Source organism: Oxyura jamaicensis, chromosome 12 (assembly GCF_011077185.1).
Source record: "Oxyura jamaicensis isolate SHBP4307 breed ruddy duck chromosome 12, BPBGC_Ojam_1.0, whole genome shotgun sequence".
Lineage (NCBI taxonomy): Eukaryota > Metazoa > Chordata > Aves > Anseriformes > Anatidae > Oxyura > Oxyura jamaicensis.
The window spans coordinates 11,546,958-11,564,032 of record NC_048904.1 but is presented as its reverse complement, the minus strand read 5'-3'; the positions used below and the strand labels follow the sequence as shown (position 1 = coordinate 11,564,032).

Below are 17,075 nucleotides of genomic sequence, written 5' to 3'. Positions count from 1 at the left end.
AGCCCTCTGGAAACACCAGCCTCTGTATTTGCTTCAGTAAGAGCTGAATGCACCCAGCCCAGTGGGATACTGATAGGGAAACAGAAAGGTTTGGGCCTGGTGAAGTGGAAGCGGCTTGAAAAGCAGAACCGGGTCCATGGAACAGTTCATTTCCACGTGAGTAAACATGGGATTTCCCTACCCCTTCTGCGACTGAGAGAAAGTTGGAAATCACTGTAACTTAAATCTAAAGAAGTTGTCCAAAATTCAGAGCAAACACTAATGTGTCCCAATACGTTTCTAGGTCATAATGAAAAAAATAAGACTATAAATTTGGGTTGCGTTCATGGCATTAAACATTCTGAGGTCGTTCCATAGCTGCACAAACCAACAATTGAGATTGCAATAAATCCAGCTTGAGGGTTTGGGATTTTAGCTATATCTAAATTAAAATCCTTTGCATTGCATCAAGCTAAACTTCACCTACTCAGGGAACAGAGGGATAGAGAACAGTGAACAAGACTCACTAAAGATCTATTTGGGGTACAAATATTCAAGGCCAGTGTTTTCACTGATGCAATGCTTTTTACATTGGTGAAGTGACACTAATGCAGCATTTGGCACTGGTGTTTGTGTATAAATATAGGATCTAGGAATCTGATGAGCGTGCACTTATGCATTATTCATTGCGATACGAGGAAAGGAAGAGCGAGGTCCCTGCACGAGAGCAGGACACAGCGAGCGTGTGTGCGCTGCTCTGTGCTGCAAGCTGAAAGGCAGCACTGTGCGCATGGGATGGCTGCAAGGGCACGAAGCATCTGGAGAAAGTGGAAATTGCATCTCTAATTCCTTTGGCTAAACTGAAGGAAGGTGAAAACCTCACTAATCTCTGCTAAAGCAAACTTGGTAGAATAAAATTGTCTGAAATGAGAAAAGCCTTTCCACTTTGTTGAGACCATTCCTGCAACTCCTCAGGGTTTCGCCCAGCCCAGCCTGGCCATTGCATCCCCTCAGGTCCTTAGGAAGCGGGTGCTGCCTGGGCACCCCCAGGTCCTTCAGCTGCATCTGTTGGGGCTTGTCTCGTCTGGAAGTCCTTTTGGAAGAGGCTGTTTGGTGTTTGCCAAAGTGTGAAATCTACTGCTAGCAATTCTGAAGCAATGAGGACTGAGGAGAGTTTTCCTCTTCAAGGCACCGGGCTGGAGTTGAAAAGAGAGTAGGCTGTGGCTTGGTTCTACCAGAGACATTTGTTTCAATTGTCTGTGCCTCAGTTTCACCATGAATTCATAAAATGATGTTAATACTTCATTTTTCCTACAGGACAGCAATTTGCAGCCCTGAGGCCCACAGTCCTGCAGCATCAGAGTGAAGAGCTCAGAAAGGCGCCCAGACCTATGTCACTGGGCTGTGCCCGGCCAGCCTGGCCTGCGTCTTCCCAGGCATGAGAAAAAAATTTTAAAAAGTGACTTGAAATACCTCTGACGTAGCAGGGAAACTCACTGCTGCGGGAACTGGCAGCCCTGTGTGTCTGAACAGCAGCTTCCTCAATGGGCTTCACCACTGCGGGTGTTGAATGTGGATCCTGATCCCCCCGACACTGCATGAAGAGTGCTATGTTTGCATATATAAAGCTTTAAAATTGTAATTTTGTGTATAATTTGTGTATAAATAACGCATATGTACCTGTATATATATTTATATACACACTAGTTTGTATATGCATATATACATACATACAAGTGTATTTAACCAGTGTGTATGTGTGTATATAGATATAAAACAGTGTATATATATATGTGTATATATAACCAGTGTATATATACGTATATATATAATGAGTGTATATATCCGTGTATATATGTAACTAGTATATATCTGTATATATAATGAGTTTATATATACATATATATGTAAACAGTGTATATATACATCTATATACACTCTTAGACATATGGTCTGATTTTTGTGTGGTCCTGTGTAGTCCTGTGTTGGACTTGATGCTCCTTGTTGGTCCCTTCCAACTCGGGATAGCCTGGGATTCTATGATTCTGTGATATATGCAACCAGTGTGTATGCATGTATGTGTGTAATGAGTGTATATATATGTGTATATATAACAAGTGTATATATACAACCACTATATTTATCTGTCTATGTATGTAAATATATAAGTGTATATACTTGTAAGTAGTGTATATGTATGTATATGTATAACGAGTGTATATATATGTACACATATAACCAGTGTCTATGTATGTGTATGTATTTAAGCAGTGCATATATCCGTGTGTATGTATAACCAGTGCATATATCCGTGTCCATACATACCCAGCATATACCTACGCACAGTGCACATATAGGTGCATATCCGTGCACATACACACCCCGCCGAGCCCCTGCACGCGTGCCTCCAGCCCCCCACGCCCGGCAGCGCGACAGGGGACAACCCCAGCCCCAGCACCCCCCTTTCTACCCCCCAACAAGCATCCAGCGGCCGCGGGCACGGCGGGGGCCGGGCTCCCGTCGAGGCCGGGCCGGGGCCGGCCCCCGGCGCCGCGGGGCCAATGGGGGCGGCGGAGCGGGGCGAGCCTCTCCCCGGCCCCCCCGCCGCCGCCGGCCGCCCGGCCCGCGGGGATAAAGCACTACGCGGCCCGCGCCGCGCTCCGCACCCGCGCAGCCGCCTCCCGGGGGAGCTGCGCCCACCGCTCCGCACCCCGGGGCTCGGATCTGTCACTGTGGGCTGGGCTGGGCTGGGGGCTGCTACGCTCCCGGGGGGGTCTCGACCTTGTTTTTTTATTATTATTTTTTTTAATTTCTTTTTGCATTTTCTACTATATTTTTGCACCGCGCTCCTTCGCCTTTTCGTCGTTGCTTTTGCATTTTTCTTGGTGATTTTTTTGCCCCGACTCGGCTTGCGGAGGAGTTCAGGTGAGGGTTTGCACCGGGGGGGGGGGGGGGGGTGGCACGGCCCCGGGGGGGCTGCCGCAGGGCTGGAGCTGAGCAGTGCACAGGGGGCGGCAGGGGGGTGCGCTGCTCCCGGATGGGATCGGGGGGAGAGCTCCCAAAGCCTCCTAAAAAAAATAGAAAAGGGATCAATAAAATAGGGGAAAATAATAACAACTTCGCAGCGTTGGAGATCTAGCAGTGCCGGGGTGAGGATTGTGTGTCCCCCCCCCCCGGCTGCTGTCACCGCGCGGTGTTTGGGGAGTTCGGTGCCGGCCCGGGGTCCGCGCCGCTCGTGGAGGCCGAAGTTTGAGTCTAAAGGTGGGCACTTTGCAGAAAACAGGGAGAAGACGGGGCTTTGGGAAGGTTTTTACGGCATTCCAGAAGCAGTGGCGTTGAAAAAAGCCAGGGAGGCCCCTAAATGTAGCCCCCCACCCCTAGTGTCCGATAAGCAGTGCAGCCACCTTGCAGCAGGGGTGAGAGTAAACGGGTTCCCTGGCTCTTGGCTCTTTTTTTTTTTTAAAAAATAATAATAATAATAATAATTTTTTTAATTACCCCCCCCATGCATTTCCATTTTGATTTCTTAGAAACGCTGGCCTTGGTTCCCTGCCCAGTTTATGGCTCTGTCCGTGCAGCACGATTCAGCCTGAACACTGAACAGATATTAAATCTTCTAGGGAACAAGGGAAAACAGTAAACAGATTAGTCCCAAACTAGAAAGAGCTGTAGCAACATACATGGGAAATTACTGTCAGCATATCTGAATCCACGTACTGCTGTGTTATCTGTGCTGGGAGATGGGTCCCCACGTTGCAGCAAGTTCCCAGGACTTAACATTTTAAGGTTATTCTGAGACAGAATATGCCTTCTCTCTCTATTTCCCTTTAAGCTGGTGATTAGACGGACAGATTTTAAGCACAACAACATGTTTCTGGCAGAAAGGAGATCATAACAACCCAGGGAACTCTTAAAAGTTGGAGCCCGTCGTGTTGCCGTGCGCTGTTGAACAGCTGCTCTATTTCACTCCAGAAGCGGCTGTTTTCCAGTGGCTCGGGCACTCAGCTCCCTGTATAGGTGCTTACATTTCTGACATGTTTTCATCCCTTCCAGGGATGAAAGTGCTTTATGTAAACAGCATCATTAGTTTTCATAGCACGCGTAGCCCTGGCTTTTTTTTTGTTGTTTTTTTTTTTAAGCTTCTGGTTTTGGCTTCAGACAAAGTAGGGATGAAAGACTTTTAGTTGTTAGTCTGGCCTTTAGGATAAAATAGAGCCTGGGCCTGATCCCGCATTCCAGGCATTCCCCAAAATCTTCTTGGCTGCTGTGCAAGTTTTGCGAGCGCGCAGAAAGCAGCTCTGGCCCGCGATGTGCCTGGATCTGTTTGCCTCTGACAGTCCCCTGTCTTCTCGAGATGACTCTGGTTACACCAAGTGACATTGCTCCTTGTCAAAAGCGATGGGGAAATGAGCGTGCTGGCTGGGTTCTGCTGAGGTGTGCTGCTCACAGCAGCTGCTAGGGCTCGGTTGTTTTTTTCCCCCTCTCTTTTCAGTCTTCATTCAAAATAAGGTTTAGCTCTATTCCTTGTGAAAAGCATGGATATTTTGATATGTGGCTTCCTAGTTCTTGCAGGCATTTAAAGAAAACTTGAGATTTTTTTGCCTTTTTTTTGGGGGGGGGGGAGGAAGCAAACCTTGCCAGCTGCTCTGAGTGCACGCTCATTCCCCGCGCATGCAGAGCACGCCAGCTTTTCTTAGAAAAAACACGTTGTGGTCCAGATTTCACTCACAGCACCGATCTTCAGCCGTTCAGGCTGGAGCAGTACGGACAGACGAGGGAGGATCGGAAAGCAGCTGAGGGCAAGAGCTCCTCTCTGCCTCCCGTGTCACAAGGCAGTCACCCCTTTCTGGTGCAGGCGCGAAGCGAGCTGCCGGGGTGAATTCTTACTGGGAGCAATGAAAACTTCTCAGAGACAGACTGGGTTTTCTGTTTCACATCTCTCAGCTCTGTGACTTCTGCCTCAATGGAAAGTTCCTCCAGCAGAGGTTTTTTTTAAGAAAAGAGATGTCATGTGTCTTAAACATGGCTCTCCTGGCTCTTCACTTTTACTATAAGAGATTATTATAGGCTGAGGTCACAAAGCAGAGACACTAACCTCTGTTTGAACTTCCTCGTGTTCAGCACATGTGAGTATTTTGTTATCGGGTCAGAGGCGTAGCTGGCTGACGGGCTGTGCAGACCAGGAAAATGCCATCTTACTTTTAAGTCTCTTTCTGTCAACCTGTCTCTGCAGCCTCATGTGTGTATAAGGGAGGAAGCTGTGTCTTTAAGAAATGTAGAAATGTGTGTGTTGTTTTTTTTTTTCCTTGTTTCCTGTGAAATATTAATAGGTGCTGCCAGTGGGATGGAGCTCTTTAAAGGTGTTGTGTGAAGCATCTTGTGCCGTGTTAGCTGCTAAGCACGTAGATGGCTTTTGATTTTTCTCCAAAGAGGGCAAAGACGGGCAAATTCTGGAGCTCAGGCAGCAAGGATGCTCGGCAGTAGCAATAACAAGCTTCCCCTTCCCTGCACAAAACTGGGAGCTATTGACTATTCATGGCAAAACGTCCAAAGCGCAGCGGCAGAGCCTGTGGAAAATGACAGCGTGTAACAAGCTTGACTGGCATTTCCTTCGCGCTGGTCACATGCCTCCTAATTCACACACACACAAAACCTCATAGGCTGATCAAATGACTTCTATCTCTGCGCTCCGCATACCTTCCACAGAAAGAGTTGTTTTATTATGCACATATACAGCTCTGTTTTCAATCAGTCACCTTGAGCGGATGACTGAGAGCCAGTGTTTGCTCCGTCCGGAGGTCTCTGCAGTTGCTCTCTAAGGGGCACAGTCTCCAGCCTGTAAGCAATTTTTTTTTTTTATTTTCCTCCGGGGTGGGGGTAAAAAAAAAAGAAGAAAACAAACCCACTCCTGCCTCCCCCTCCCCAGTAACCTTAATGGGGATTTTGCTTGGCTTAACTGGGAGAGCACGGGCTGTGCCCGGCTGCGCTAGTGAGGGGTTTGGCTGCGGTGTCTGCATGGGTGGCAGCGGGGTTAGGGCTCACGGCGGGGTGGCCCCGCGGGACACTGCCCCTTTGCCACCTCCACACGCAGGGGACCGGGCACGGGGCTGCCCTCCCCGCTCAGCAACTGGCACGAGGCTGGGGTCAGCTCGATCTCCGCCACCGGAGAGAGCCGGGAGCGCGGAGTGATGGGGTGAAAGCAGCCACCAGCTGCCTTGCCAGGCCGTGGCAATTAGCTCAGCGCCGTGCCAGCCTGATTAAGGACAGCGCAGGTGACGATGACGTTGGCACACTGATTCATTACATCTGGAGGGGAAAATCCGCCTAGTAAATGCTGAAGCACAGTAAATATTCCTGGCTCCTGACAGATTGATCCTTGCATTCCTCTGATTAGCCTATATTTGTGGAACGGAGGAAGTTAAAAATAAAGTTGGTGGAAAGCTACAAGATAAGGAAAGGATTTGCATTTTATGGACACCAGCAGTAAACTTGATTATTTTTTTTATGGGTGCTAAAAATTTCAGCACTTTTTTTTTTTTTTTTTCCCTCTCCATTCCCTTCTTTGGCTCTCAGTTTCACTGTTAGGTGAAAGCCCGCAATTTATTTCCTCTGGCCAGTAATATTGTGGAAGGGAGCTGTAAATCTAGAGTACACATGGTTGTGAAATGGTTTCTGAAAGAATTCTTTTGCAAATATGTGGTGCAATCCTGCGAGGCACTTAGGCCCTGACAGTCCTTTGGGGGTTGGTGCCGACGTATCGCAGCGTGCAGCAGCATGTGCGCACCGCGGCTGGATGCTTGGGACTTTCCTGCAAGCTAGAGGGCTTTGCAAGGTTTAGTTCATGGAGGTAAATGATTAAACCGAGTTCTGACTGCTGCTGTTTTGTTTCCCTGCACCCAGGCTCCCACCTGAACCTTCGCCGCGTGGTATATGCAGTTGGGATACCTGTAAGAGATCGCCCAGGAATGGTGGATCACTTGCTGCCTACCGATGAGTCCTTTTCATCTACGAGGTCTTCTCTGGGATACTTTGGGGACATGACGGCAGGGGTGAGGTCCTACCAAATGCTGCCCTCTCCCCTGTCAGAAGATGACAGCGACTCGTCCAGCTTTTGTTCTTGTTCCAGCCCGGACTCCCAGGTTCTCAGCTCCAGCTATGGGAGCACATCCAGTGCGGAGAGTCAGGACAGCATCTTAGACTACTTGTTGTCCCAGGCATCTCTGGGGAACACCACCACATCATGGTGGGACAAAAGGAGACTTCAGCCCATAGTCAAAGAGGAGTACTTTAGGTTGCCTGAATTTGCTGTGGATATGGAAGACTCTGGACCATTTCAGCCCACGCTTGAGGAAATTGAGGAATTTCTGGAAGAGAACATGGAGCTGGAGCTCAAAGACAGACCTAAAAGTGAGACCAAGGACTTGAGAGCTTGCAGCCAAGTTTCTGTTGCCTCGCTACAGCAAAAAGACCATATGTTACCCAGCGCTAGTTTAAAGGAGAGTAAAAATGAACAGTTGAGCAGCTCGACGGAAGGTGGCCAAGCTTCAAATGGAGGAATGCCCCTGGAGAATGGGATACCGGTTATGCTCCAAATTCAACCTGTACAGGTCAAACAGGAGTCCAACACCAGCCCTAGTTCCCAAGGACCAGCACAAGACAACATTAAAATTGCACAGCTCCTAGTCAACATCCAAGGACAGACGTTTGCCCTTGTGCCCCAGATAGTCCAGTCATCCAATTTGAACTTGTCCTCTAAATTTGTCCGCATTGCTCCCGTCCCCATCGCCGCCAAGCCAATTGGGCCAGGAGGCATGATCCAGGGTCAGACGGGAATCATCATGGGTCAGAAATTTCAAAAGAACCCTGCAGCAGAACTCATTAAAATGCACAAATGTTCTTTCCCTGGTTGTACCAAGATGTACACGAAAAGCAGCCATTTGAAAGCCCACCTGAGGAGGCATACAGGAGAAAAGCCTTTTGCATGCACGTGGCCAGGTTGCGGATGGAGGTTAGTATTGGGGTGCAGCAGGGTCCAGTTCCCCTCGCCCTTTTGCTTGTTTCACTGAACTTGCTGAGCACTCTCAGCATACGCACTCATTTCTGAACAGTTTCTGTTCCCAAAAGTGGCTCGGTTTGTTTGAGAATTTGAACTTTTTTCTTACTCTTAGGTAATCCAAAGGCTTAGATAAATTAAATGGCAGAGCATCACCTGCTGCCACCAGCTGTATGAGTGTCTTTAAAGCCCATTATAACTCGTATTTCATTCCAAGACGGTCAGATTAAGCCTGTTACTGCAGGCAATGCCTTGCAGTCACATCGATCTGGTTGCAACACACCAGCTGCAGCAGATGCTCAGCTGGTACCACCTGAGGGCTGTAAATGAGCTGACTGGTGTAGGACAGAGACATGGTGTGTGTGGCTGTGTGGGGCTCCAGCTGCAGGGGTCCAAGCCTGATCCATGAAGGGCTGTGACGTGAATGCAGTTAAGAGCATTTTGTGCAGTTTCGTAGAAAACGCGCTCCATCCTGTTCCTTCTGGAAATGCTGGCAGTGGCATTCCAGCCTGCTCTGGGTTTTATTCTCTGCATTGACTGAGAAAAATGCGTGGGCGCTGCTCAAAGTTGCAAAAAGCTGTCAGATGTAACAACATACCCAGAAGGCTGAGATGGAATTGAGTGTTGCTTGAATGGAAGATTGCAGGTTTGATTGAGCAAAACGTTTTGTACAGGTGATCTCTGCAAAAGTAGAGGTAATTTTTTTTTATACCAGTAGAAAGCATTAAAACTTCTTAAAGAGAAAAAGTTGATTTTTTTTGACAGAAACTTTGATAGAAGCCTTCATCCCTCCTTCCAATTAGCTGTGCTAATAGTCTGCCTGCTGGCTAGTGTTAATAAAGAGCACCGCAAATTATGATGGGAGCAAAACATATTCCTAACTCCCTTGTAGTAAATTAAACCACATTTCTTTCAAATAATATCCTGCAGAGCTTCAGTGAGCAATGGCTAATGAGGAAATGGGTGGTGATCATGGGGAACAGACAAGGTAAAAAGTAACAGGAGAGGGTTGAGTAAAAATGCAGCTATGTGAGACATGCAGCAATTAGAGATGGCTGGATTGGTTTGAGGGAAAAGGTCAGAACAGGGCTGAATCCTCTGTTCCCAAACTGGACCACTGAAGCCTCTTGGAGGGACTGGGGGGATTATTGCAATAAATTTCTTTGGTGATTTTTTTCTTTCTTTCCCATTTCAGTTTGTGGTGGTTCTATGAGCAGGCAGGTATTTTCTTTTCAGTTGTGCCAGTGGCACTGCTGACGAGCTGGGCTCAGGGGCTGCTGCTGGAAATGCACTGAAATTAAAGCCCCGTTATTCCCCGGTTGGTCCTGCCAGGCGCAGGCAGTGTGGTTCCTGGCCTGTCACAGGGGCACTGCTCCTGTTTATTCGGCTGTCAGAGTACGTGCGCGCAGGCAGCAGATGTGCCTTCTGCCTGTGAATGTGCCTGTGGGTGTCGTGTTGGCTTTCCTCATGCTGGGATGTGAGCAAAACCCTCGTTTCCGTGGAAAATGCATGTTGCACGTGAGAGTTTGGGTCCGGTCCATGCCGAGATTTACGCCAATGCTTCCGGTGACTTTTGTGGCTCAGGCTCAGGAGTCTGAAGCGTTGCCTCTGGGTGACCTCTGGCTCTGTCTTGCCGCAGGGCTGCTTCTTTCCAGGCTGCAGAACCAGGGGAAGCATTTAGGGAAATGCGTGAAGCAGTGAGGGAGGGATGCTGACTTTGCAGCCCGGTGCCTCCTGCTGCAGCACGGGGTGCATCGTTGGGTGGGTCAGGAGATGTGCACGGAGCATCCTTACCTTTCTCTCTCAGTCAGCCACAGCCCCTTAAAGATGAGGAGCCCAAAAGGGATGAATCAATTCCCTTAGCTATGAGGAGTTTCTCCTGCCCACCGTCAGCTGCTGCGGGAGCTGTGCAAACTTGCTTTTGCTGTTTGTCTTGTTGTGTTCACGTGGCAAGGGCAGGTACCTGGCCCCCAACACCCTCAGATATCAGGAGGGCATCCACGGAGGTGGGAGGGGAGGGAGGCATCTTCTGAGGAGTCCTCCTTGCTGCTAGCTCGGGCTTCATGCGTCCCACTCCCACACCAAAGGGCAGACCCAACCGAGCGCTGAATTGCTCAGCCCCCTTTCATCAATAAGGCATGTTTACCTTTTCCAGAAGTGCAGTGAGAGCTGTGGTCTCGCATGACTTACGTCAAATGCATCCGGACTCTCTGTCCTCTCCCGGTTTTGTATCATCTCAAATGAATTTAAGCACCGAAGCGCTGCAGGGCTCTGCTTCCCTCCCTCCTTCCCCCACATTCTTGTGCTTGTGTATTTATTTTTCACCAAAGACACTTAAGATCTGAGCTCGCTGAAGATGGTCATTTCGAAAACAAAACAAAGTGTTGCCTAGCACAAGGCGGCTGAGTGGAGGGGATTAAAGCTCACCCCGCTGGCTGGGCAGCGCTGCTGCAGGGAAGCTGCGTGCTGTAACTGCACCAGGGCAGGGCTGTGAGGGGGCTTTGCCAGCCCCCAGGACAGCAGCAGAGCCCTGGAGGAGGCTGAATCCTCCTTTATCATGCCCTTCCCTGGTTCAGGGAGAGAAATGTTTTCTGCAGGGTGCAGAGGAGGTGGTGAGGAGTAGCCGGTGACCCGTTGTGTTTGATACCCCGCTGGACTGGCCGGCGCGCTGATCCATGCCCGGCCAGCCTGTGCCTTTGGCAGCCGCTGGTTTCTGCCCCTCAGACATCCCCACCAACACACGGGGCTGTGGCAGGGGCTGGCCCGAGCAGCCGTGCTGCATCAGGAGCTGGAGAAGTTCTCACTTGTCCCTCCCCTGGGCAGCAGCACCCAAAGCTGCCCTTGTTCCCGACACCTGTGGGATTAGGCAGGAGCGTTTAAGGGCCCTGTGCATCCTGGGGCTGGGAGCACTGCCCGCAGCTCGCTCTGCAGGTGGCAGAGTGAGGGCTTAGAGGCTTGGGGCAGGTCAGGATGCACGTCCAGAGCCTCCCCTCTGCCGCAGACCAGAGGTACAGCCTGGGGCAGTCCAGTGGCTGGTGGCATGGTGGGGGCCGTGGAGGACCAGCTGAAGCGACTGACCTTTCCTGCCCTGAGAGCCACGTGTCCTCGTGTGGCCAGGAGCTGCAGGACATGTGTCCTGCACACCAGGGAGCTCTGAGGTTTGTCTCCGAGGGAGATGCGCTTACAGGTCCTGTGGGATCCCACCAGACAGGGGGATGAAGCAACTCTTCCAGTTGCTGTGGGATTGCCTGGTTCTTGGGGTGTTTTTGGTGCCAGAATGTGCTGCAAATATCATTTCACCATGGAGCCAGGCCGCCAGATCCTCCCTGCTTCCTTGTCCTAACCTTTGCGTTGTTTTTTTGTAAACACACCGATAGCTCGAGGTTTATTTCTGTGGGCTCGTAAGTTGATCTTTCCGTGACTGCTGGGGAACAGTATTGCAACATTCCTGCCTCTTCAGCTAAGGACATCGTTATGAGGCAGAGTGTATTTTTATCGGATGAACTCATCCGAGCTCCCAGGGTAGGAGCAGAGCTGCTCGTTTCCCAATGTGCACCTCCTTCTCCCCCACTCGCCATGCGATTCCCATTGAAATGCACTTGTGGAGCTCTTGTGTGGGATTAGCCGTGTGCTACGGCACTTCTGTTGCAGATGGTGACCTTAACAGCCAAGGACATGGGACAAAGCAACCCAGCCACATCTGGTTTTACTCCTTCCCTGGGTGATAAGGCAGTATATAAGAGGACAGCTCTTTGCAGAGGAGCTTCCCTCTTGCTGCTCCCTCTTTTCTTGGATGTGGTTGCCATTGCCATCACTGGCAACTGGTCTATTCCTAGTCCTGAGTCCCTCTGAGACAGCCTGCACAGGCAACAACTTGCCCTCTCCAGAATGTTGCCAAATCCTACTTGCACATAGCTATGCAAGACCGTCCCTCAGGGGATGAGACACTGGGACCACCTCGCTGCTAGAGACTTGGGAGAAGCTCCTGGCCCTGCTGCTCCCAGGTCCAGGCTGTGGTTTCAGGAAGCCAAGGCTGGAAGAAGCAGGGGTGTTAGAGCAAGCACGTTTGCAGGTCCCAGAGGCAAAGAGAAGCTCCTGTGGTAGTCTGTGTGAAGAAGATGCATCCTGGGCAAGGAATGGGTTGGTGGCTCCATTACAGCTCCTGCCTGTTGCTCTTGATGGTGAATTTCTCACCATGGAGATACTACAGCTTGGACAAGGCAGAAAAACAAGAGAACAGCTGAAGGAATCTCCCCTAGAAATGCCTCTGGGGGAGACTCATCCACACCACACCTTGCCCAGGGCGAGTATTTGCATCCACTCTGTGCTGGCTGTGGGGCTCTCTCAGCGTAGGAACAGCAGACCGAAGAGCTGTGGGAACCGAAGGAGCTCTTCCCAGTGTTCCCAGTGTCTGTGCCCTGTTCTGCAACTAGTGGCGGGAGATCACTGCTAATTAAAACCTTTATGTGGAAACTTATTTTTCTTGCATGAAGGACTTATTCATAGGAGCTCAGTAGTCCTGTTTTTCCCCTTTCATAAAAATAGCGTATTCACCCGGTTGGTGATGTGATATTTTGCTCCAGAAGGGCACATTTTTCTACATGTTTTTGCCCCATTTATTCCGCTAGTGCCCATGACTTCATTTATTTATTGTAAATAAACAGCTGATACCATTTCTTGCAAGCTCGCTTTCTGTGCTGCTCTTTGTTACTGTGCTGGCAACAAAACACTTAATTGCCCTTTGTCAGGCAGCAAATTTTTTGTACCCATCTGGACAGGGCTGTTTTAGCATGACAGTGCTAATTAACCCTGTGGCTCCCAGTCATGTCCAAGCTGGAAGCAAAGCCAGCCCTGGTGCTCAGACCTAAGGGTTGGCTCATGGGAGTTCAGGAAAGCCTGCAGTACTAGTGGGGGGATTTGGGGACTTTTCTGTTGAGATGGAAAATGGGGAATATCTAAAATTAAAATGACCATGAGAGACAATTTAGGTAATTAAAGTCCCCATCTTGATTTCAATTTGCTCTTGAAGTATCTATGCTAATGGCCATGGAGCCCACCTGGGTTTCAGCTGTTACAGCCCCAAGCATCTCTGGTACTAAGATGCTAATTGCTCTTCATTTGGCCTGCAGGAGCATGTGCAAAGGCCAATTTTTCAGCTGGATCTGATAAGCCAGATAGTTTCTGGGTAACTACATCTGGCTGTTATCTGGGGTCCATCTCAAATAGATGTGCTATAGTGCTGGTGGGAGTTTGAAGCAGACCTCACCTGCAGGACATTGGTGGTTACCTCCTCTTGGCTTTGCAGGAGAGGCTTTGAAGGGGACTGGTGGAGGGATCAGGAGCAGAGCTGTCTTGGTTGAGCTGCATCATTTATGATTGGGCTTATGGCAAGGTTTCTACAAATGGTGCCTCTGTGCATTGTGCCAAGTCCAGAGTTTACATGGGATGATGTTGTGAATTGTGTGTTCTCATCACTGTTGCTGACTTCTGGCTGGGACCAGAGTGGTTCTGTCGTGTGTCTGGTCCCATTCGGTTTGCATATTTGGGCTTTGCCACAAGCAGAGTCTCCGAGTGGCCTGAGGGGAGGTTTGGGGGCTGTAAGAGAACTTATTCATTTGTCTGAAAAGGCTTCTCTTCTCCCACAGGTTCTCCAGGTCAGATGAGCTGTCTCGGCACAGGCGCTCCCACTCGGGGGTGAAACCCTATCAGTGTCCCGTCTGCGAGAAGAAGTTTGCTCGAAGTGACCACTTGTCCAAACACGTCAAGGTGCATCGGTTCCCGCGAAGCAACCGCTCCGTCCGCTCCGTGAACTGATCGGTTCTGCTTTCCCCTTCCCGCCCAGCCGTCCTACAGCAGCTGATGACAGCACTTTGCTCACTATATTTCTAGTGATAATTTATTTGTCTTCACACAACAGTCAATGCTGTTACTTGATACCACCATGTCTGAGTGTCCCATGTCCTTTAACAATGATTTGAGAATGAAGTTCTTTTAGGGTCAGGGGAGGGGGGTGTTCTGGGTGTTCTTCCTTTTTTTTTTTTTTTTTTTTAAAAAAAAAGGATGTTGTTTTACTTTCCTCCTATCTTTCCCTCCTTTGCTGCTGCTTCTTTTGGAAATTACAGTGTTTTATTTTTAGCTGTTTTCTGCTGCACATGAAAATGTAAGAGTTGCTTGCTGCTAGTTAATTATAGCCCTGGCATTCCTGAGGGCTTTGCTCATGTACAGGCCATTCATTGTGAGTTTTTATTAAGCTGCTCTATTTGTCCAGTTTGGAAACAGCAAATTCCTTTTGAAATGAAAACAACTCCTTTGTTTTTGGGTCGCCTGAGCCAAGGATTTGTAGGGGCTGGCCATAGGAGGAGGAACAGTGGGAGCTGGGGAGAGAGGGAGGCGAGGCATGGTGGGCGCTGCAACGTGCCCCCTTGCCTCTCTCATTTCTCCAGCTCACATTTACCTTTTCCTCGGTGAGGGCTATATATAAATATTTATGTATATATATTCATACATATATATGTATATATTTAAGCAAAGATATATCCCAACCAAACCTGAAGCTCAGGCTGGGTGAAATGGCTTGGCGTGGAGGCCTTTTGGTGTGGCTCACCGTGTACCATGTGCATGCTTTTCCTGTCCTGTGTTGCCACTGAAGGTGAAAGGATGCCCATGCATCAAAGGAAACGCTGCCTTCCTTTGACTGTTTGGAAGCATCCACTGTCTTTAGCAGAAGATCTGTTGTCTAGAGTGTAAAGCAATAGGAAGCCGTTTGTGAGAACGGCTGTGCTCTGCTCCCATCTCCACTCCTGTCCTCTTGTGTGGTCCTTGGGGAGAAACCGGAGCACCAGCCCCCGACGTGCCCAGTGGTCCTGGTGAGCACTGGGCATCCCAAGCATCTCCTGTTCACGCTGGCTGGGGCTGAGCCTCTGTTTCCCTGTCCATTTGTCAGGGTGTGCCAGTGAGTTGGGAACAAGGGGAGCATTATGGCCTGGTGGGACAGCACCAGGAGATCTTCTGTCCCAGGGTGAGCTTCAGTGCTGAACCGTCCCTTACCAACAGCCATGTCAGAGCTCCACACAGCTGGGCTGGGCAAATGGGTGAGAACAGTAGCCAAAAGAAACAAATTTGTATGGTAGATGGCTAAGAAGGGAATTTAAGCAAATAATCAGATGGTAGCAGGCAAGCAATTTTGTTTGTTTCTTCTTGTTTTGTTTTTCCTTTTGAACTCTGGCAATTGTAAGAAGCTTTAGAAGAAAATAGAATTCAGTAATTAGGAACGATTTTATAATGGATGTTGCATTTCCTTTCCATTCGCAGATGGCATCTGTTTGTCTTTTTGTTGGCAAAATGGGAAATAGGTAACTATTTCCCATCCTATAACCATCCTAGTGCTAGGCAGAGCAGGAGCCCACGCTGTGTAAGAACAGCAGGTCTAGCTAAAGCGAATGCATTCCTTTTGTCCTCTAGAAATTAATATAAATGAGTTATCATCTATTGACTGGTTTATATCACATCCTATGAATGTATGTAAATAAAACTGTACATAGATGCATATCTATATAAAATATCTTTTAATAACGTATCAAAATTTGTGTAAATTGGAAACAAATACCTATAAAGCCAGTGTACATAAGTTACAATTCTGTATATTTTCTTTTGTTCTTCATAAAAATATATTTACTTTGACAATAAAATGAAAATGGAAATTTTATATCCCTTTTTGAAATTATTATTCATCAATTTCCTTTGTAGCCAGCTCTGTAATCAAGAAAGTGGTTGAAATCAAGTTAGTGCTTGAAATTTTGATTCACCTGGATGTAAATTTTCAGGTGCTGAGTAACAGGTGATGGAACAGACCAAGCTGCCTTCAGTTTTTCCTCAAAGTTCTTGGTAGGTGCGAGATGTTTCACCGGAGCTCTCACGCCTTGCCTGGCAGCTGCTGGGCCCCGAATGCCTTCTGTGTTTTCTGATGGCTGTGGAACAGGTCTGCAGCTGACTATTAACCACAGCCAGACTGTGGTTAATAAATTAGAGCAAGCAGGTTTTGAGGAAATTCAAGCTCTAGGGGCTAGTATGAAGGAGGAGGGCTTCAGAGTCTGAGATTGTGATGGTGACTCGCTGTGTGACCCAGGGCGAAGGGCTCACTGCCATGTGCCTCAGTTCCCTGTCTTGTCAAATGGGGATGACAATGCATCGTGGTGACACTGTGGGACTTGACTGCTGTGTATGCGATCCATGGATGGAAGGAGGATGCAGTAAGACCAGTCACGGGATTAAGATTGTGAAAGAATGGCTCAGCACAGTGGAGGTCTTGGTGCCAAGGCGCTTCAGTTGGCTCTGCTGCGAATCCCACATCTGAAGGAGAGATGTGTGGGACCTGCGGTACGAAGCATGCCTCAGGCCTGAGAAGACACCCTGTCCTGCAACAACCATTGCTTCCCATGGGCAACAACACAGGCACGAACATGATATTCTCGTGGTTTGCAAGCTGGGACATCCGCAATGTGCTTTCGGGTGCTCGGCCTCCACTGGAAGAAGAAATGAGCAATGTTACTGATGTCCGCTTCTGAGTCTCCATGGGAGCAATGGTGCAGCGGGTCCAGAGCTTCTCCTAGCAAGAATCACACTGAGACTAATGGCCACTTGAGGATTAAAGCATCTCCCTGAAGTACAGCCACCAAAACAGGCCAGCTGATGAGCCAGGGATCTCCAGACCTTTATTTCTCCCAGAGTACCCCTATGAGCCTGGCAAGAGGACTGAGGGACTTGGCAGAGCAAGCTCTGGTCACTCTGTGGTGTTGTTACCTCCTGAGATGTAGCCTGAAGACCAGAGTCCTAAGGACAGCTGCTTTAAGAGTTCTAATTGCATAGAAGCTTTAATTAGGAAACCTGCACCAAGAGGATCTCCAATTCCCTTCTGTTCTCACCCTACCGACATTACGCATTAAACAAGTTGTTTTATTTTAACCAGTGTCTCAGTCTCCTCCCCATCTCCTTTGGAGTTCTGATATTGCTGTAACATTGCGTAATTGACCCTGCAAGGTACTTG

The 17,075-nt window shown here is 48.9% G+C and overlaps 1 protein-coding gene across 5 annotated transcripts; it reads left to right on the top strand.

Moving 5' to 3' along the window:
* Positions 1–2,737: 2,737 nt before the first annotated feature.
* On the top strand, positions 2,738–15,737 carry KLF15 (Kruppel like factor 15). 5 transcript variants are annotated; one of them, XM_035337365.1, is made up of 3 exons: positions 2,738–2,904; positions 6,880–7,987; positions 13,678–15,737. In XM_035337365.1, the coding sequence occupies exons 2-3, from the start codon at positions 6,945–6,947 to the stop codon at positions 13,844–13,846; spliced, it is 1,212 nt and encodes a 403-aa protein (XP_035193256.1). In that variant the 5' UTR covers positions 2,738–2,904; positions 6,880–6,944; the 3' UTR covers positions 13,847–15,737. The 5 variants fall into 5 exon arrangements, with proteins under 5 accessions (XP_035193256.1, XP_035193259.1, XP_035193258.1 ...); XM_035337368.1 differs by lacking the exon at positions 2,738–2,904 and adding an exon at positions 4,051–4,413; XM_035337367.1 differs by lacking the exon at positions 2,738–2,904 and adding an exon at positions 4,743–5,105.
* Positions 15,738–17,075: the final 1,338 nt, after the last annotated feature.

Excerpts from the sequence above, each read along its gene's own strand:
- KLF15 (XM_035337365.1), top strand. The coding sequence starts at position 6,945 with ATGGTGGATCACTTGCTGCCTACCGATGAGTCCTTTTCATCTACGAGG. Across the intron at positions 7,988-13,677 it reads TGGCCAGGTTGCGGATGGAG|GTTCTCCAGGTCAGATGAGC; the intron begins GTTAGTATTGGG and ends CTTCTCCCACAG.